The sequence below is a fragment of the Epinephelus moara genome, chromosome 5 (assembly GCF_006386435.1).
Source record: "Epinephelus moara isolate mb chromosome 5, YSFRI_EMoa_1.0, whole genome shotgun sequence".
NCBI lineage: Eukaryota > Metazoa > Chordata > Actinopteri > Perciformes > Serranidae > Epinephelus > Epinephelus moara.
In genome coordinates, this window is record NC_065510.1 from 27,114,923 (window position 1) to 27,136,480 (window position 21,558).

The 21,558-nt window shown below is 40.5% G+C and overlaps 1 protein-coding gene across 3 annotated transcripts in view; it reads left to right on the top strand.

Moving 5' to 3' along the window:
* Positions 1 to 21,558, top strand: part of mad1l1 (mitotic arrest deficient 1 like 1) — a 75,667-nt gene that overhangs the window by 19,634 nt on the left and 34,475 nt on the right. For all 3 annotated transcript variants that reach the window (XR_007569969.1, XM_050044792.1, XM_050044793.1), the window contains 3 exons: positions 1,066 to 1,157; positions 1,353 to 1,443; positions 19,940 to 20,171. Coding sequence is in view for 2 of the 3 variants with exons in the window: in XM_050044792.1 (XP_049900749.1) it covers positions 1,066 to 1,157; positions 1,353 to 1,443; positions 19,940 to 20,171 (415 nt within the window). In the remaining variant the exon portion in view is untranslated. The remainder of the gene's footprint in view (positions 1 to 1,065; positions 1,158 to 1,352; positions 1,444 to 19,939; positions 20,172 to 21,558) is intronic.

The window sequence follows — 21,558 nt, forward strand, 5'->3', positions numbered from 1 at the left end:
AGACACTGTCTTAGTTGGTTTTGCTTTTCATGTGCTTATTGTTAGAACATAATTACAATTTTTTGATGGCCCCCAAACATTTTGAAAATGCCCCCATTTTTTAGACTGTGGGGGCCAAAATTGCCCCCAAAATATTTTGTTAATTTCATACCCTGGATAGGAGTTTGGTCTACGTTTGAGTGAGGCGGGGGGGCGGGTCTGTCTCTGGATCTGCTTCTTTTCCGTGTCTTTTGTATCAGACAAACAAAAATGGTGAATTACACTCTGGAACAAAACTTTTCATCAGGCCTATACTGACCTGGAAGATGAGCAGGGAGATCCATGCTGGTAATATGGAGGAAGTTTACCAGAGTTCATTTACACATACTACCCACATGTAATGATAGCAAGCTGGTTGAAAATCGGCAAAGTGTCCCTTACCCTCACACTGAGGGTTGTGGATATTACAGAAAAGTTCCAAAAAAGATGACAGCTTTAAAATATGGTATTAAAGCAGAATAAAGCGGAGTTGGCAGGTGTGACCTAAACTCTCTTACACACTCTGTGACTCTGTCTTTGTGTCTTCACTTGTTCTATGATCTCCTTTCTTTTCATGGCTCCTTGTTGCCGAGGAGACATCAACATGGCCATGGCAATGAGTATTGACGCGTGAAATCCACCTGTCTGGTATAGCAGTAATTACTTATCCGTCTTGGGAAGACTGAGAGTGAGGATGAGCTGAGAGACGGACAGATGCTCTTAGAAAAAAAAAAGAGTAAAATGGGTGTGCAAATGGAAATGAGGGATAATTGCAGAGACGAGAGCGAGATTGGAGAGAAACTAAGGCACAGTCGGTCTAAAAACAAGTACCGGGGTGGGGGGGGGATGGGACATTGTGAAGTGGAGAATGAATCAGTGGACTAATGGTGTATAAAGGATATATCTGTTTGGATGTCTGTCTCGAAAAGATTGCAGCACATTGGGATAGAGTCCTTAGTCTGTAGCTGAAAGGTTTCTGCCAGGTGCACAGCCAAAGGTGGTGTGATGTTAGTGCACCAGGCTCATTTTCCTCTCCGTCTGTCCCAGGTGGAGCTGGAGCTGGAGTCTTTAAAGAAGCAGCAGGCATCTGCTGCTGACAGCAACTCTTCAGTGACCAAAGAAGAGGTCAGCATACTCAGGTAGTTAACACACACACACAACCTGTTGAAAAGACAACCAATTCAAAACCTGACACATGAAAGATTAATGCATATACAAGGGGTGGATTAACTTGTCTGTGAGCAGCTATACCACTAGGATTAACCTATTGAGTCAACAATGTGCATAGTCATATAAATAAACAACTCAGTGAGTGTGTGTGCTGCATTTTTCAGACAGAAAATTGAAGATTTAGAGGCAGAACGGCAGCGTTTGGAGGAGCAGAACAACATTCTGGAGATGAGACTGGAGAGACACAACCTACAGGTAGGCACCAAGACTCCCTGCGACAGTTTTCTGTGATGGATTTACCCGTCTGGCACAAAGGAACCAATTTAATAACCCCAAGGGCAGCAGACTAGCCCGTATGACATTGCAGATTGATTCACACAAACGCTTCCCGTATCTGACAGTTTTTCAAGTACAATTGGACCCAGGTGTGATTCCAGCAGCGTCCAGTGGCCAAGTTGTAGGACCTGTGGCTGATTTAAGTCCTCCTTTATTGGTTGAAGGGATTAGAATGGACAGGGCGGCAGAGGGGTGGGGGTGTGTTGGGGGGTATCGTCAAAATAAATGTAGACCTTCCCCAGTGTCAGCTGGAAATGAAACTAGCTGAAATGAAATGAATCCTGGTTGGAAGTCTCCTTATCACTCACACACACACACAAACACACACTTGCATGACTGTGTGCATCTAATCCAGCTACTTTCATCTTGCAAAGTTACTTAACTAACTCCCTCAGTTATACGCGATCCCTTCTCCTTTTTAAATTGGCTGTGTGTGTGTGTGTGTGTGTGTGTGTGTGTGTGTGTGTGTGTGTATGTGTGTGTGTTTCATCTCAGTCAGGTCATCTAACTCCCCTGACTCATACTGTGCCAAACTAAGCCTACCAGGGCACTTTAATGAAACGTGTGTGGGCAAGCGTGTTGGTTCCATTTAGCCGACGGGTGAATGAAATCCATGTGTTCTCAAGCATGACCACCACTTTTAAAGCAATTGACAACTGAGTGTGCGTATAGGAGTGAGTGTATGTGCACACAGGTTTCAAGGTTGCACGGTCAATGGATCAGGTCAGTTCTTAGGAGTTAATTTTTATGACTCCACCATGGTCTAATGCACACAAAGAGACCTCTACATCAGACCGAGTGGAGAGATCAGGGACTGAATGGAGAAGCATTTGAAAGGAGAAATGAATGGCTGAATGAATAGGCATGAAAGACGTACAGAATTGAAAGCTTGAATAAATGGACAATGGGATTTTTCATTATATCAACTTGCACTTCAGAGTCTTGTAGCCTAACCCATCATTTCCGCCCTGTCTTATTGAGATCACAGTGACTTGTGTGACTGTCAACCACTCGTATTACAGTGTAAGGAGACTGCTTTTCATGGATTCGTGCTCAATCATTCCCACCAGTAATCTGTCAGGAGGCACACTGAGACATGCTGACTTTCTTACATCTGTATTTTAAGTACGTATGCATTGTACAGTGGACATTTTTAAAGAGCTGTACGCCTTTTGATATGTAAATTTAACATGTGCACCTTTTTCAATTTGCATCATGCAGTTAAGAAGTACTCATTAGGGATGAGATGGTATAAAACCTTGATGCTACAGTTATCGGGGGCGGGGCCAAATATCACTGTAAATGGTACTATCACAATATTGCATCAGAGGCCGTTTACACATACACTGTGATTTTGATAAACGGAGACATCTTCCTTCGTTTGTGCCCTTCATTTACACGCAAACGGAGATTTCTCCTCTGAAAATGAGTCTTTCTAAAAACTCCAGCCAGAGTGGAGATTTTGGAAAACTCCGGTTGCGCGTTTGCATGTAAACTGAGATAAACGGAGATAAACGGAGTTATAGGCAGCCAACGTGACAGTATGCGCCGGAACTTGCGCCTGTGTCAAAAGTGCGACCTATGTTGCTATGGTGACAATGGATACATGGAAGGCTTGAGCTTCTCGTTACACTGCCACCTACAGGTTTGGCATGCTCTTGTGTATATATACACGGGTAAGTGTAAACGAAGATCTTTTTGAAAACGGAGACGGTGAAATGTCCGTTTATGAAAATAGCCGGCCACGTGTAAACGGCCTCTCAGACTTTCCTGGAATAGAGTGACTACTACTATGTTAACATTACTTCACATTGTACTTGCCAATGATTTTATCAAACCTTACAAACACTAATCAGTGAACTAGTATCTTGCGTCTCTTTGCTTGTCGGGTGGTGTGAGCTGTGTGTTACAAAGCTGAAATGAAACCCTCATCACAGGCAGAGCTGATTTGATTTGCGCAGTCTTTTGGGAGCAAGTTTTCCCTTTGCCAACTACATTAAATGCATGCTCTCTCTCTTGGTTATCAGCACCAAAAAACACTTCAGTGACTTGACGAGCTAATGTTAGCATTGTCACGGTAGCTAAAGCCAGACATGAGTTTGGGGCCAAATGTCAACATGCAAGCTGTGACTTGCAACATGAGATAATTTGCTCTTCTGCTTATTTTGACATGTTTGAAATAATCACAACAAACACCAGAAGGGATCAGTGTACTGGTTAGGGAGGCCCTTGTTTTTATGGAAGCTTAAAATGTAGTCTTGCAATTAAAGACTGGACTCTGTCCTCAACAGGCCTCCATGCTGGGCGTAACTGCCATCTCTAATAGAATTACAGATAAGAAATCAAAGTTGATGAATAGATGTGAAATTTGAATGTGTTTTGCAAACTTAATTTCAGCCAGTAATCAGTGGCATAGGTGTATTTTTAGGGTACATCTTTTCTGCGTTTTCCTTTCCAGTTCAATTCATGATCAAAGTTGAGACATTTGTGAATTTGCTTTTGTTTTGATGTTTTTTTTCAGTTTACATTTCTTTTAGCCGCTGTGTTCTTTGTCTTCTAATGTTTGGTTGCTGCTGTTGGTCGTGCCAACTAATGAGTTTTCTCCTTTGGAAGGGAGGGAAATGCCAGCTTTAAGATTACAGTATGTATGGGAAGGAGCAGCAGAACCGCAAAGCTTTCATCTTTTTATTTTCAGAACTACTGGATTCTCTATTTATTCCAAACATTCATTATTGATGATGACAGAAACGTAAACACATTATGTCCTGTGCACCAGATTTTTTTTCCCCCACCACCTACTCGGTTGTTCAGAATAGTAAATGCAGAGGCTTTATGAATTGGTTATAGATGCTACCAGCTATCATTTGGCGACAGAGAGGAGCAAAATATAAACTTGACAGATTATTGCTTTGTAGGCTAAGACAGTGATTTGAACAGAGTGTACTGGATGATTGTTGAATTGAGTTTTTAAGGGTGGTTTTAAGGATATTTGGTCCAAATTTGTCCTCTCAAAGAACCCGCAGTATTCAGTTCAGTCATATTATGAAGAACGTTAATGTTATTTGCGGTCATTTTTTCAGAACCTGTCAAAGTCTGTTCTGCTCCCCTCCATGTGTGTTCTATCTAATCCTCCATAGCCTCTCTGTGGTTTGGACCTTGTTTTCTTCCTGGTGAGACAGTCATGTTCATTAGCACACGGAGGTGAATTACATAATCATCATGGCTTCAGCAAGTACAGCAGAATTACAGCTATTTTGAATTTATTCATAACAACAACAGAAGATTGTCTAATTTAAATGTACTCCTTACAATTTATTTTTATTTGTTATTGTCCCTTGATATTTTTTTCTTGCACTGTAGACCGTGACTGTGGCAGCAATAATGGAAGACTTAACAGTGCTTTACTTTGTCTTTTTGTTCTTGCTGTCATGCCAGTGTCTAGACAGAGATAATTGTTGGCGTTGCAAGAGGTTGCATCAACGTAGTGTCTCTGTTGTACATGTGCTTACATGGGCATGCCGAATTGTATAATACTGGGCCACAGCAACGTTATGTTTAGACATTATTTTCAGATTGAAAGAGACGTAGTACGAGGTGAAAAAGCTGTTCATAATTTGTCTCGACTGTGGCCTGCTAGTAGCCTGGGAAAGGTCTTGTCAGTCTTAAACCATGCCTCTGCTGAGCAATAAATATATTTAAAAATGTGACTAAATGTTTAAGACCTACAAGCAATCCCTTAAGGCTGCAATGTTGGCTTTTTTGCTTTTGCCTCTCCAGTAGTGGGGCAACAACTTCATCCTCTACTCCGTCACTCCACCAGCAAACCCTCCGGCTACCAGGTCATCCGCTTGTGGCAGCACATCAGCTGCATTATGGAGGTTCGACCATTTAATCAAAAACATATATCCCAAACTGTTACTCCTACTCCAACTCCTATCTCCCATCACTGCAGGCTCACTGTAACCATCACCTGCACACACGCTGTCTTGCTCTTGCCCTTACACTGTTTGTTTTTCACTCACACTCGTGCTCACTCTAGCTACTCACTCAATCTGGCACCAAAATGAGGCCCTGAAATCTGCGTTATGATTTAGTCTGGTTGGAACTGGTCGTACAGGATCGGCACCAGGTTACAGTACCCAAACCTAGTCTCAAAATGACAATAATCATGTTTATTGCAATTGTTTCCGGCACACTATATTGTCCAACAAATGTAGTTACGGTGACAGGCCTAGGCAGATGGAGACCAAGTAAATGCCAGCACATGACACACCTGCTAGCAGGAAAAATGAAATCAGGGCCTTCTCAAACAGTAAGCCATTGTGACGTTAACACTTACCACTTTGATAATCACTTTCCTTTGGGCAACCTTGTCTCCACAATATTTCACTGAGACAATTGAATACAATAGTGTTCAAGACATATATTTTTAATGACAATGTCAAAGACAGTGCTATTTACTTGTGTCCTCTGACCGCCAGATTTTTTAAGTAATGAGGCTGTTGCATACTGGTGACAGTTAAGCTCAGATTGATGATGATATCGGTGTCTGAAGGACGGCAGCTACAGTTGACGCCAGGAAGGAGCTGTCTTTTCAGTGATGTTTGGTGTAAGTGTCCCATGTGGCCTTCCACATTCCAGCCTTATTTTGAATTTGTCTAAAAGTATTTGAACCTACCCTTTTGAAGCTTGTGTTCCAGTGTCGTATCTGTACGCCGCTGACTGAGCTTCATTCCCACCAGACAGTGTGTCTTCCCATCACCCATCACAGGTCTGGCATGTAGGGGGTTGTGTGCACTGGGAGGGAGAAAATATCATGACGTTTCTGTATAAAACAGATAACAACTTTCTGACTTTTGAGCCAAAGAGATGATGGCAGCGCAGCTCCGTACTTATCCAGTAAATCAGTGAAGTGATTTGAGACGTCAGAAAAGAGAACCTCATCCCCCTTCAACCTGCTCAGTGTAAGATGCAATTTAAGAGAGAAATGTCAGTAATGACAGTTATGGTGAAATGAATTTGATGAAACATGCAAGTCTTTTTTCACTTCTATTTCAAGACTTCTAAAAGGGGGAGAAATAAGAAAAGTTTCTAAATACTGAAAGAAAATGTTCCTTATACAACCTTTTAAAGCCATAATCAGTGATTTCTTGACCATATGGATTATAGCTCCAGTATATCTTGTTCTACAGATAAGTATTTCAGTGATAAAACAGAGAAACCCATCTGTCCAGTGGCTGGCACAGCAACTGGGAGTCCAATTACCAGCCAAAAGACACAATAAAGGTCACTCTTGGTTCATACAGGTGAGATGGTTCAACGTGACCAACTTCTGATGAGGAAGAGGTTGACATATTGCGCATTCCAGTTGGTCCTGAGGGAATCTTCGGCGCTGTACTTGTCTCCATGTTGAAAAGGTGCTGAACTAAGAAGGAAGAGAGGAGACCTTGCAGCTCAGTCTTCCATGGAAGATTCTGCTACTCTGCAGACCTTTGCCTTCATGCTTGCTAGCCACAAAGTCAACCTACCCTTGCGTATCCATAAACTCCCAAAGCCTCAGGTCCCTGTGGCAGAGCCTACCAGAGATTCTGATGCTAATGCTCAAAAAAGCTGTTTAACTTTACCCATACCTTTCAGATGGTCCAGTACCCCAGTTGGCCTCCAAGGAGGAGTAAGTTGTCTATGCAGTCCACCTAAATTAGTACTTGGCTGCTCTTTCTTCTTCTTGTCTGTCATTTTTAGGGACAGGGTCGTAAAAATTCTGTTATAATCTATTATTACCAGTATGTGAGATCAAAGACAAGACTAGACAATAGGTAATTAATATGCTAAAGCCACCAACTGGACAGGGGTGTAAATCACTAAAGGTTACTATAGTTTGCCCCCAATGTTCTAATCTGTCAAAATGATGGACGACTTTCAGGTTATATATCATTGTTGCAAAAAAAAAAAATCAGTCATTGATAGAAACTATTTGGTTAGTGCGACCCCTGATCCAGCATCCACTAGTCTGCTCTTTCATAAAAGGCACAGAGGCTATGACCTGTCCCAAGATCCTTTTCTATTTTGCATACCTCCTTGTTTTCTGTGTATCCACTAAGAAAGCTCTAGGATTCCCATATACCCACTTAAAAAGCACAAGAGTATGTACCAACATAGTTTTGTGACAGAACTTCAACTTCAGTAATTTGCTTTTGCAAATACAGAGTCAAAAGATATGACAGGAAACTGTACAGGGCTGCAGAACATGCAGAATGACTCTTGCCATCTTTCCTTGCATTTATCCCAAAGGAGACCAACTCATGCTGACCTGTGGATCTTGGAGCCCTTCATCTGCAGTCCTCCTGCTCTTTAGAGCAACATGTTCTGTTACCAGTGTGTACTTTTCATGTGTATCTGAGCTCAAAGAATCTCTATGAAGATTTTTACCTGTTGACATTATGGAGTTGTTTTCGAATGAGTGGGGCTCCGTTTTGTTTATCTCTTGCTCGCGCTCGCATTGGTGATGGTGTCACACTAATCCACTGATCAACTTGTGGCAATAACACACCAAGAGATGCAGCAATATGCAAACAATGAAGAAGAAGTCTTCAAGCTAGTAGACATGGAGGGAAGCAAAAAAAACCCCAAACATTAAGAAGTAAGCAAATGTACTCGACACTTTGTTAGATCTCAAGATTACACACATTGCGTTTTGCTGAATAACACTGAATGTAAATATAACTTTTGTTTGTTTACAAGAAAACTCCACAGCTCTTCTTTACTTAAGGATTTTTTATCAGAGGATATCAGATACTTGTGCCCTGGACAGAGCCTTACAGAGAGAACCCATCATTATCTGAAGTCATCTAAAGGTGTGGCTCAAAGCTAACCAGTTTTGTGACTATGCTTAACTGTACTGTTAGAATAGGGTTATGTGCAGCAGGGTTGGTGCAGTATAATAGGGCTATGTGCAATATAATGAAATGTGCAATACAATGAAATTTCAATTTTCATCCTCTTTTCAGTTTCTATGGTCACTCCTGATCTAGTTCCTCAGTCACTCCTGACGTATTCAAATGTTTTCTACTGTTTACTATTTACTATGTGTATATTTGTACTGTTTCTCCATGTTTCTACTGTATCTCGTGTGCTATTTATGCATTTTGATTTTATGTTACTAATGTAACAACAACCTGCCTAGGGACGACAGATGGAAATTAGCCATGGGCTACACGTAAATTGTAAATTGTAAATTGTAAATTATCAAACAAATCTTTCTCAGTGCACAGTGGACGCTGTTGCACATCTACCATTACTCCTAACTCCATCTTGAGCTTTTAGGCTCTAGTTTAAGAGAATCTCCATCAAGAAATTAATGCTGCAGGTAGCCAGTTATCTTCAAATTTTACCCATGCAGGAGAAGTCATTGAAGTGTAACCTGTACTTAGATTTATCCATGGTTTCTCTCATTACCTTATGGACAGAGGTACAATACCTGCTAAGCTCTGCATTTATCATGGCCAGTCCACATCACAAAAAGCTGCAGTAGGGATTTGCTTGTTGTGATAGTTTTCTAATTGACATCACACTGTTAAGTAGCAGTTATCATCAGTTTACTCTTCGAGGTACATGCTGCTTGATGCACTTTTGCCATAAGCAAGCCCACAGATGATATAGACTAAATGTGAGGACTAGAGCTGAGGCAATTCACTGTCATTGTCAACAACACGAAGGCAGAGTGGAGCAAGCTGCTCCTGGTCAAAGTATGGATTCCTCCTGAGAACAAGCTGCAGCTAAAGAATCTTGCCAGCAAATTGGAAATGACTTCTCATAGCAGTACAACTGCCATACACAGACACTTGAAGCGAAAGCATCCCGGAGCGCTTTGTTAAAACAGCAGCAGACAGCACCGTCCTGTTTACTTCAAAGGATGGGTTTACATGCATCTAAGATTTCTGTCACTACCTCAGTGCAGTTGATGTATGCTGTAACATGAAAGATTTTTGCATTTATGTTATGAGTTACCCAAAGAAAGCCATACATTGCATCTAGGTTTAATAACAGAAGTGGCAGTAATGGGAAGCAGCCTGTATCGCTGTAGAGTTTTGGCAACAGAACTGGCATGAAATAAGGGGAAAGGGGAAAACCTTCCCCAGAAATTGGGGGAAATGGATCACATTCACTGCAAACAACAAGGGACATAACTGGATCCAGGTATAACTAAGGTACCAGACTCAGAATTATGTCAGTCGAACCAGATTTGGCTGTGCAATATGAATATTTGCTGATTCAGGGTTTTTTTTTTCCATATAAATTTTTAAAGTTTGAACGGGCTCAGTGGGACATTGAGTGTGACAGCAGCATTCACGTAATATAGCAAACAAGCTAACAATGGGTTAGAAATGTATACCAACATTTTTTGTCAACACAAGATATCAAACAAAAGCCAGGGATTGAGTGATACTAAGTATCTGTGAGCAGTAAGTTCAACATTTCTCAGCAGAAGAGAGAGGATAATGTGTTCTCAGAGCCTTACAGTGCAGAATCTCTCTTCCTTTGTGCTGATGCATTTTGTCTTCTGCTCCCTTTTCCAAAGAGTATCATGAAAGTCAAGAGCACTCTCTTTGCAGCAAAATATGGAGACCAAACGGCTCCAGAAGTACACCACACAGCACACTGACTAGAAAAAAAAACCCAACTGCTTGGCTTGAAGCTATCTCAGTCGACTGTGGGGTCTCCGAATGACCATTTGAACTCCGCACTTTCAAAGGGCAGCCCTACTGAGAACAAGTTGAACATTATGACAGTTGAGTAAGAAATGTACACACTCTCTTGATGATGTTTTGTCTTTTGTAACACATCTTCAGACTATTGTACATGGAAATCAGCAAAAATTTACAAAATAACCCAACAACTACATTTCCTTCAGAAAGTGTCCCGCATACTGGACATTTACTTTGAATACTCCACAGACCTTGCTACCAAAAGTTTTTGTTCAACAGTTTTTAAATAAGAGGAAGAAAAAAGTTGTTTTGGGTTAAAATAAATGTTTCTTACGTAACATCACATCAAGGCAACACTGACTTTTGGTTTCGCACAGGACATGAACTGCATTCTCTTGGATGAAAGTCCAGTTTTGTTTGACCCATCCAACTCCCCACTCCCATTCTACTTGGACTTTCTTGCTATTTTTCCCCATTGTATTGGGGTAGCACCATAAATTTCGAGTTAACCATTTAAATCTGTATGGTCACTACCAGTAGGTAAGTTGTGTTTTCTTGTTGGTAATTTAGATGAACCGATCCTTTTAAAAGCACTTGTGCGTTCCTTGTTACAGGTATGGCTCATTTGTAAAGGAGAGTCGTTAAAAAGCCAATAGAGCTCCAATGTGTTTTCAGTGATGTGACTCAGTGGAAGAGGTTTGCCTCTCCAGTGTGTCCTGTGTCTCCCCGTTCTCACTCCATCAGTTCATGGGGGTTAAGGGTGTGTGTACGTGCTTGTTTTTCCTCGTTATTTTTTGATGGTACCCCTCCGCTCTCACACTCCTGCACACTCACTCAGCATTAGTGTGTCACCTGTTCCATCAGTGACTCATGTGTCCCCTGTGGTTGGTACTGTATTTAGTATGTAAGTGGATGTTTGAGAGCGATTTGTTCAGCTGTGTTAAAAACAGACATTGTTCTCTGGACTTCTTACTCCCTCTCTGCCCCGTCTCTCTCTCTCTCGTGCTCTTGATCGACTGCTCTTTTGCTCTCTCTCCCTGCCTCTTGCTCTTGTTTATAACAGACCCTGCTCTCTGGTATTAGATGTGTTGTTATTGTTGTTCTATGAATAAGAGATATGTAGCCTCGGGCACTTAGAATGGCTCTCCACCTTGCTGCACTGTAAATACGGTGTTGAAGAGTAGGCTGTATATATGCATGTCAACACACAGGCACACACAAACCATCTGTAATTTTAAGCAGTTTGCAGACATCCAATATGAAACTCAGGCAATTTGGCATTTTTCTGATGTTGCAGCGGTGAACTTGATTATAATTTATAAAGAACACAGTGCACCTCTTTCCCCTTTTTCCATCAAATGCAGACTTGCATGTGCTGTGAAATGTATCCACCTGGCTAGCTAGCCGCTGCTTTGCACTGCCCTTAATACTGCAGTTACAGCTGATATCAGGGTGGCAGCATTATGGAAGCATAGCACCCACCCTTTCTGATCTCTCCTGGTTAGCACTGTTAGCTCTGTCAGTACTGTTGCCACTGTTCAGTGCTGGTTATGGTGGTAACACCATCAGCTGCTGGCTGCCATCTCCATGTTTAGAGCCATATCTAGATAAATCATATGCTCTGAGCCCCTTTAATGATACCTTTCTCCATTTGAAAGATGATTATCCCTGTTGGAATTTTTAGAGTTCATGTTTCCCTTTGTCAGTGGATCATATTTATGTGCTTGATTGCATTTTTGTCCATCACACCCTGTTTTTCTGCACAGACGGTAAAATGGATGAAGACAAGAGGATGGCCTTTTTCCATTTTCTCACTTTATTTTTATATATGAGGAGAGTTCAACCAATTAAAAAAAGATTTTGTATTTCTTGGCTCACTCGAAAAGCGATGTGCAGTAATGCCAAGGAGAAATACATTTCCTTTGTTTTTTGCTGTTGAGCAGTCAATTAAAACTTTGCCCCACGGCTCAGTCCAGGCATCCAAAAAGTAAACTATGAATTCCACGGCCAAATCATTCTAATTTTCTTTAGCTTGACCTAATTTTAAGGAAGTACGTTTGAAAGAGTTTTCGCTTTTTGACAGCACATAGCTGTTGGCTGCGTTTTGAGGACTTTACTCCTCTTTTTGTGCTGGGTTTACAGCTCTAATCTACATATCTGTCTCACACTATCTGGCTCTCCCTTCCATTTTCTCTTGGTGTTTATCACAACACACATCCAGAGCCATCCTTGAATAAACCCTCCATTTACAGATGTACAACTTCAAAAGATTTACGCAGGAAGAAAGTAAGCCTTGACTTTATGTGGCTGTGACGTGTGTGCAGTCCAGTTGAAAATGTTTTGATATAAATACACACATTCTCTGTTCCTCATTTTGGAAAGCTCAATCCCTCTGTTCCTTTTAAATTATACAAAGCGTTATTTATAAGCGTGCAAGTCATTTTTCCCTTCATCCATGCTGCTTTTTCCTTACGCTGTAGGCAATGATACCCCAGCCCTCTTTGTTTTCATCGTGTTCTTTTCTATGTCCTTCACCATTTCCCATCTTCATATCCCTTTTCTCCTTGTCTGCCTCTTGCTCTCCCACACGCCTGTAGTTTATTTGGCAACCGTCGCTTGGGGGCATATGGAATCTAATTTAGCCAGTAATCAAGAGCTCAGATTGGTGTGTGTGCATGTTGTGTGTGTTTCTGTTTGTGTGTGTCTCCTTATATTGGCATTAAGCTAAGATAGACTCTTCTCATTTACCCAGACCTTATAGAGTCAGAGGAAAAACAAAGTAAGAAAAAGAGGAAATCATGTTTTCAGGAAACAACATTCCCATTTTTGCCTTAGCTCCCAATGCTGTGTTTTCTCTTGTCACTAACATCTGTCTGTATTTAGCAATCATCGTGTATTATGTAATTTTGTGTTAGTCAGTTTGATAGATAGAGCTCTACTCTGAAATCTTGTGTAGTAAAATCTAATACTGGCAAAAAGATTAAATGAAATGTTTATGAAAACCTCTGTTGCCAGTGTTCGGTTTCAGATATGTGTTTATTAAAATTCAGTAAAACTATTTTAATTGCTTGCATATTTACTGTGGCAGTATATGTGGGATTTTATTGAATATCACATTATGTGTTTCTAAGGTTAAAACACAACATTACACAACAGAACATTAATAAATACTTACATTCGCTGTGAATCAGTGCAGGGTATTTCTGCTGCTGTGGTCCACACTGCTCTGTGCTGGGGGCAAAGAGTAGCATACTGGGAAATAAAGCAGGTAGGCAGTCTGATGCTCATAACTTCACTGTATGCTCCTGTAGCCTCTGTAGAGGAGATTTTGGCAGGCTAGGTAAAGCAGAGCAGTCATAGGTTACACAGAAAATAAATATCTTAAGATACAGAAAGCTGAAAATAAAGCTACTTGTTTGAATTCCAAATGCCGTCTCCCACACAAGTAGACCTGCTTCATCCATGTAGTATTACCATTACCTTTTATTGCACCAAATAAATGTGATCGTAAGCTTCAAAGCGACTCATCAAATTGCTGATATATCCTGTGAGAGTCTAGATGTTTTTGTACATATATCCCATCACCTTTTTATGCATGTTTTTAATTTGTGCATAAAAGTGGTGATGCTGGAAATTTGAAAAAAGTCAAAACATTGCAATAAGTTTTTATGCTTTACTGAGGTGGAAAAGTTAGTGTATCGATTAAAAGCTAGTGATGCACCCATCCAGCTTTTTCAGTTTCGATACTGATCCCGATGCTTTGGCTTTGAGTATCAGCCGATACCCGATACTGACCCGATACCATGGTTGACCTAAAAAGCTATATACCTTTACATGTAGAACAGAAAAGACTAGAGGCATCAGGCATTGATGACCACGCAGTTCTTTCCTAAGATAAAATGAAATGCCTCCACACAGCAGATTCTCTCCTTTGCTCCATGACGTATGGCGTAGCTTGCGTCGCAATATATTTAAAGGGAAAGGATCGCCTCAGGTATAGGTTGTATTTTCTGATACCCGATCCATCTATTTTGATGATATCGGGGCCGATATTCAATCCAGATATCGGATCGGTGCATCCCTATTAAAAGCAAAGGCTGCATTTCAAATTGCATAGTTTTTTGTATTACTTTTAGGAGTTACTGCAGCTGCCCTTACAAAGTATGAACTATTGCATGCAGTATGTACACAATCGGGACACACTACTTTGACATAACTTGGGCCCTGAACTTTGACCCTCTTGTTCATTCAGTTATCTTGAAGATAAAACAAAATGACGTTTGCTGAGTTCATTAGAGATGGAGATCAACCCAGAGAGCTCTGCTGTTGCTGCTTTACAGTTCATGTAGTTTTAACTTTTAAGAAATAACTTCATACATTGTGGATTCTAAGATATTATATTCACGACAGTAAGATTACATCGGCTATGCACTACTCTGTTACTATTATTATATATTCATGTCCTTTTTTGTCTGTAATCTTTGTGATTATTTTGTTCACTGAAACAGTCAATATTCCTGTAATTACTAATCGACTAGTCAACAGTCACTTTTAATGTGCTGTCATCTGTCATTGCGGCCTCTGACAGCTGTCAACAAGCTGTCAAGCTGTCGACTGTTTGCGGCTCAGTCGATGTGACGTATCTTTCGCTGCAAAGAGGATTGTTTGTCAAAATAGCAAAGAATAGCATGCTGGCTTGCATACCACAAAATGTGACGGGATGCAGTAGGACATCCTGTTTTTTTGTGGCATACTGCATTTGACATACTATATATTGGGACCTACTAAATCCTTTTCTGGCATACTAAATAGTATGGTAGTATGGGTACTGGAACGCACTAGAAACAGACTTGGGAATTACTTATGATGTACATTAAGCATGTGACTTGTTGTCACTTCCACTTTACTAAAGAGACGAAAAATAGTGGCAGACGAAAACATCAGATATGTGTGGACCAATGAGGAGATCATAACCTTCATGGAATTAATACATAAATAAATCATAAATGCCATATTTCCATCATATTTTGCCTGTGGTTTTCCACTATTGAATATTTGACTCGCGCTCTATTACTCGCCTCATCGCCCTCCTCTGTGGTGGTTAAATGGAACCCAGCCGGAGAATTAGCGCCACCAGCTGTTACTCTCGATGTGCTTGACTCCTAATATTCACATAACAGTCTTTTATTGGAAATTTGCATTTTCTATTGCTGATTTTGTGAACATATGTTAAAAAGTTGCACTACATTTGGAAAGAAACTGAACTTACACAATGCATCAGTGCCTTTTTCTGAAAAATGAATGTGCCTAAATGCTGTAAAGTTGAATTCTAATTCAGTGTGAGTAATAGCTGGACCACTGTTATGTGTTGCTGATTTCCTGGACATTTGATTAAAATTTCCACTACACTTGGATGGAAACCTGACTTATGCCATGCATTTCCAGAAAATGTTTGCTTGTATGAATGGATATTTCTGAAAAATCAGTGTGCCAAAAGGCTGTAAAGTTGCATTCCAATTACAGTATGACTAATAGATGGACTGCTATTTCCATGCGTTCCCTGCGTTTCCCTGTAAAATGAATAAGAATTACTTTGTGTACTGTGCAGGATTTATATATTTGTGTACATTGACTTTTTAGGTGCTGTTTTGTCACATAACCATGTACAGTCAGACTTTTTCAGCTGCCTTTTTCAGCCAACTATTGCAACACAGTTGTTGTCATAAGGTAACCTGACGTACAACATACAGTTACTAAAAATATGCTTTAAGACTTGCATCACAAAAGCAGCCTGTTTGTGTTTTATCAGATCTAACAGTGGTACAAAGAGAACGGAGACAGTGCCATATCTTACATCCAAAATCTTTTCAGCAGAACTAGAGTAGGCAAAGTGGAAAAAGAAATATAAGATTAAATGACACTTGGCAACAGAGTGTGTAATATTTAAAATGTACAAGTGGGGTTTTTTTTTAATCATTGTGACTGAAAGCGTGGATTGATTTCTTGTAAAGCACTTTTGTGCACACATTTCACCTCTCATCTCCTCTCCATTTATTCCTCTGAATCAGTCAGCACACACTCTCTGATGCTTTCCATAAAACTCTTCCTGGCTTTTTGATTCTGAAAGTCTGTTCAGGCTTTTCTGCCAATGTCCGTGCTTTTACCACACTTCACAGAAATGCGTAAGTACAATGAATGATTTCAGTTCTTGTACGGCCGTATCTGGTGTTTCATGTTCTGTAGCCTTGTGCAGCACTCATATTCTAAAGGCCTGTTATTATGTTTGAGAACTTCAAATGCTGTTTACTTGATCAATACAAAAAAAGTCCATTGGGGAGGACAAGGGGAGACTCTGTCTTGGATAAAAACACTCTTCAGCCCAGTGTTCTTTTTCATCCAAACCAAGACCTGATGGACCTGAATTGACTACCAATGAATGAATGAATTCGATCTAAAGACTACTTTACAAAGTTGATGTGACAGAAGATGCAGCTCAACAAAGAATGACCTTGTGCAGTCATTTACAGCTGATACAGTCCATTAATTGATGTGCTTATCAACAGAGTACACAGAATACAAACGTATCTGCAACTGCTTTAATAATCAGTTACTTGTTGAATTATTCGTAACGTCTCTTTGCACACAAGTGAGAATTGTCACATTGGTTATTATAGATCCCACTGGGTGCTGTGATTAGCTAGTACAAGTCATATTAAAGCATTGGGGTTGGAGGCAGTTAGGTTTAGGGCAAAGAGGTCATGGTTGGGGCTAGTACCAGTCTATTTCACTTCACTTCACTTTAGTAATTGTCCCTTAAAGGGCGATTTGGTTTGCAGCAGACGATGACATAATCACACAAGTCACATTAAAAAAGGACATAAAACATAAAACGCACAGGCATGAGCAGCAAAATACAACAGGTAAGCCAAGTGTACGTTGTTCAACGCATGACAGGTAACTAATCCAGATAATAAATAAATAAGTAAATAGGTTGAACAAGCACAGATACATATACATAAACATATAGCAGCAACTACCTCCTTCTCTCCGTGGCATTTAGAGCCCGGATGAAGGTAGCCACAAAGGAGAACTTATACCTGTTTTTAGTGGCCGGGGGGACAGTTAAGCGCAGGCCAGAGGGAAGCAGCTTATACTCTTGGCTGAGAGGATGAGTATCATCCATACGAATGGATTTCGCTTTCTTAAGCACCTGTTTGTTAAAAATGTCATCCAGGCTATTGAATTTCACCCCAGGTATTTTAGAAGCTACCCGTACAATTCTCCCAAAGGAGTTCTTGTCCTTGCTACCAAGGTTTCCATACCAACAAATGATGGAGAAGGAAATAACTGACTGATGAAAATGTTTTATAGTGCTTTCATTGAAAGTCCTATCAACCTGAAATTTGGCGAGCTTCCTCAGACAAAAGAGCCGTTGCTGACCTTTTTTGCACAGCAATTCAAAAGAGCCGTTGCTGACCTTTTTTGCACAGCAATTCACAGTTCACATCAAATTTCAACTTGCTGTCAATTATGGTGCCTAGATATTTATAATTGGTCACCAGCTCAACTGGCTGGCTGTGGACAACACTACGCTGAGGAACTGGGGAGGGTCGTCTTTAATCTATACAGATCTCCTTTGTTTTAGAAACATTGATTTGGAGGAAAGCTTCATCGCACCAAGATATAAAATCATCAAGAACCTGGTTCATATTTTGGACATTCTCTGAGATTAGGAGTTAAATTTACCCAAAAAAAAACGACAAATCTACCATCAGGTAGTCAAGGTATGTGGTATGAATAGCAACAAAGTCCATACGCAGAGGAAGATGTAATAGATGAATGGCTGATGCACAAGATTTTCACAAAGAAGTGTGGGTTTTGAATTATTTTCAGTTTTTAGAATGTATAAAGTTGATGATTCATTGATTAACGATCCGATTATATCGATGGAAAATGAAAACATCGATCCATATCGTCATCTTAAAGATACACATTTGTTTTGAAATTCACATAGCACGTCTGTGTCACCATTTCTGGGCAAGGGCGCCTCCGCTCAAACAACAAACAGTGCTCAGAAATAAAATGGTCAAATCATATTCTAGTTGTTTTTGTGAGTTGATGTAAATGATTGTGTTAGATGGGCATATGATATCGCGTCATATCGATCGCAGGCTCCTGAATCGAATCGAATCAAAATCGTATTGTGACAGACTTTGTGATATCGGCAAACATCGTATCGTCATCCAAACAAATCGATATAATATCGTATTGTAATGAAGCTGGTGATTTACACCCCTAATACCCAAGAGAAAATAGCCACATTAGCTATAAAAGGGTTTCCCATGCATTAATTTATTTGTGTCGGACTGCCATGATACCAACATCTACCACCACGTATTACTTTTTTATTTTTGGAGCTGGACTGTTTACTAGGAGCGCTGTTGGAATATTAACAATTCGAAACTTAACCATCCATTGCATTGGGTCTAAAAGTTTGCTTTCACTCACCTGTGCAGCAGCTCCTCTTTTCGTCCATCAATCTGATCAGCTCTCATCAGATCGGCCGATCGATTCTCTTCCCCCGCAACTCAAATTCCAAAAACTGTTGCAGAGGAAAAAGAGATGTAGTGTAGTTCTGCACCACCAAGTCCATGGACCTGCAAAAAACTTAGAGAGGGACACACCATGATACAAGGGGACACAGACACACACACAGACACAGCTACGGCCACACATAGATTTGAAGTCTTTGGGAAACACTGTGTTTACACTTCAGGTTTTTGCAAGGTCTTCTTGGGTTGACTTTTGCACAGCAAGTAAAGGCATCTACCAATCACATTGCACCTATACTTTAGATAATTATTAAACAACAACATGGAGGCTCCGTAGCCCGAACCAAGACTGCAAACGTTATTACTTCTTTAACCTTGACAAAGGCAACACGTACCAGATCCACTCCTTCTATTCTTACCTTTCATAATTAAAGTACTAGACTTATACACTGTGTTACAGTTTTCCAGAGGGAATTCAAATACACTCCGACCATATTACTTAAAGGAAACTCTATAAAATAGCTTATGGTAGCTTAGGCTATACAACCGCTTGCCTCAGTACACCCTGGACAGGTCACCAGACTATCACAGGGCTGACACATAGAGACAAACAACCATTCACGCTCAAATTCACACCTACAGGCAATTTAGAGTTATCAATTAACCTGCATGTCTTTGGACTGTGGGAGGAGCCCATGCTGACACAGGGAGAACATGCAGATTCCACACAGAGCTTCCTCACCACACTGGCTGTGAAACGACAATGCTAACCACTGCACCAGCGTGCCGCCCCCTTATACATCTGAATTCTCAAAAGTGTGTTTAAGTCACTACTAACTGCCTTTTATTTACCTGCTTTAGAAGTGCATGTAATGCTGCTTCAGACATTTGACTTCACAAGGAATTCATTATTGGCACATGATGAAATAAGAGTTAGGGTGGAGGACTCATGGACCCTGCTGTATAGATGTCTGCACTATTACTACCTATCAAATACTATTAATAGTATGTCATCTCTGTATTTCTTTATTTCAAAAAAGCTTGAGACCAGAGTTTGGACTAGAAGATTTTATTCCACTCAAGTTAAAGAACTCTAAAGAAAAAACTGTACAACTGATGAACGTGTGGTCTTTGTCTTTATGTTTCTGTCTATCACAGGGAGACTATGATCCAGTCAAAACCCGAGTTCTCCACCTCAAAATGAACCCTACCACTGTTGCCAAGCAACAGCGCCAGCAGGATGTTGAGGCTCTTCGGGAGGAAGTGACACGTCTCAGGGAACTCGTGCGTTCATTGCAGGACGGAGGCACTACGGTCCATTCACAAGACGACTCCAGTATGCACGCCTCTAGCCTCGGCCTCAGTTTGCCGCCATCGAAGGAGGTGCTGGGTAAGATTAACAACTCAAACACACGTTTACAGACCCCCTTGTACTGAATTACCTCATTAGCTTGTACTACGCTCATATTAAGTGAAACAGGGCTGGGCAGTTACATCCACTTTCCATTGTCCAACACATTATCATAACCGTAAACCTGTGATGGTGCTGAACATGGATGCCACAGCATTTTAGGAGACATAAATCTTGACTAGTCCAGAAAACATTAATACAGAACACTGTAAGTGCATGCACATAAAAGGCTCAACTTCAGCTGTAATTAGGTAGTTAGTTATTTTATGTACCATAGAAACCACTCTGTTTGGTGTGATTGAGCTAATAAAACTGAGATATACTTGACAAGGGTTAATATATTTGAATGGTTATTTATTTGATTACATGACATGGTCATTAAGGTAAGCGCAGGTAAAAAGACTATCACAGTCAGCATTAAGGAAGGATATTTACTTCTTTCCAAACTGCACATTTTTGACAGGTTTGCACTTCAGGTCCTACTCCTTTTTAGACTTATGAAAAATATGATCGAGAATAATACATATGATATAAATGAGAGAAACTGTTTACGTACGCCCTCTACTGGCTGCGTTCCTAAACCAGAGTAAGAAGGAAATTGCTTCATTGATATCTGAAGCCACTGAGCCCTTTGTCCTCTTAGGTGTGAGTATATGACAGACAGTTAGATGGGGGAAGTGTAGTTATGACAGGGTTAAATATTTAATTGGAGTTCAGGGCAGTTCAGCGCCGGGAGTCTGTTGGCTAATTTGTCTTCTGAGAACCAAAGTGCCCTGCTCTCTCTCTGTCTCATATTCACTCCTTCTCTCTCTTGCTCACCAGCACCTAAACTCATTTCTCGTCGCTTCTGTCTTTACAACTTCCTCCCTTCTTTTTCTTTTTTTTGCACTTAATTTCACTCTTGTCATTTTTCCCCTGTCTTTGTTTTGCCTGTCTGCCTGCTCCTGACCCGTTCCTCTCCCACAATGATAATTAAGTTTCTTACCGGTGTGCTCAATTTAACCTCCAGCAGATAATACAGACCTAATGTTCGATATCTCTGCTTATCTTCAGACCAGGGTCAAAGCCATGGAATGTCAGGAAAAGTATCAAAGATAAACTGAATAAATGTCATGTCTTTGAGATCAGCACAGATTTATATATAAAAAAGTATAACTTCATATACTCCATATAACCAAGAATTAGTTATAGACCCTGTAGAATAGGGCTGGGCAATATATTGATTTAATATTGATAATGTTTTATGAGACTCGATATCATCTTAGATTTTGGATATTGAAAAATTGTAATTGTTCTAGGGCTGCCCCTGACCAAGAATTTTCCTAGTCAATCAATAGTCGTCATTTAGAGCCATTAGACGACTAGT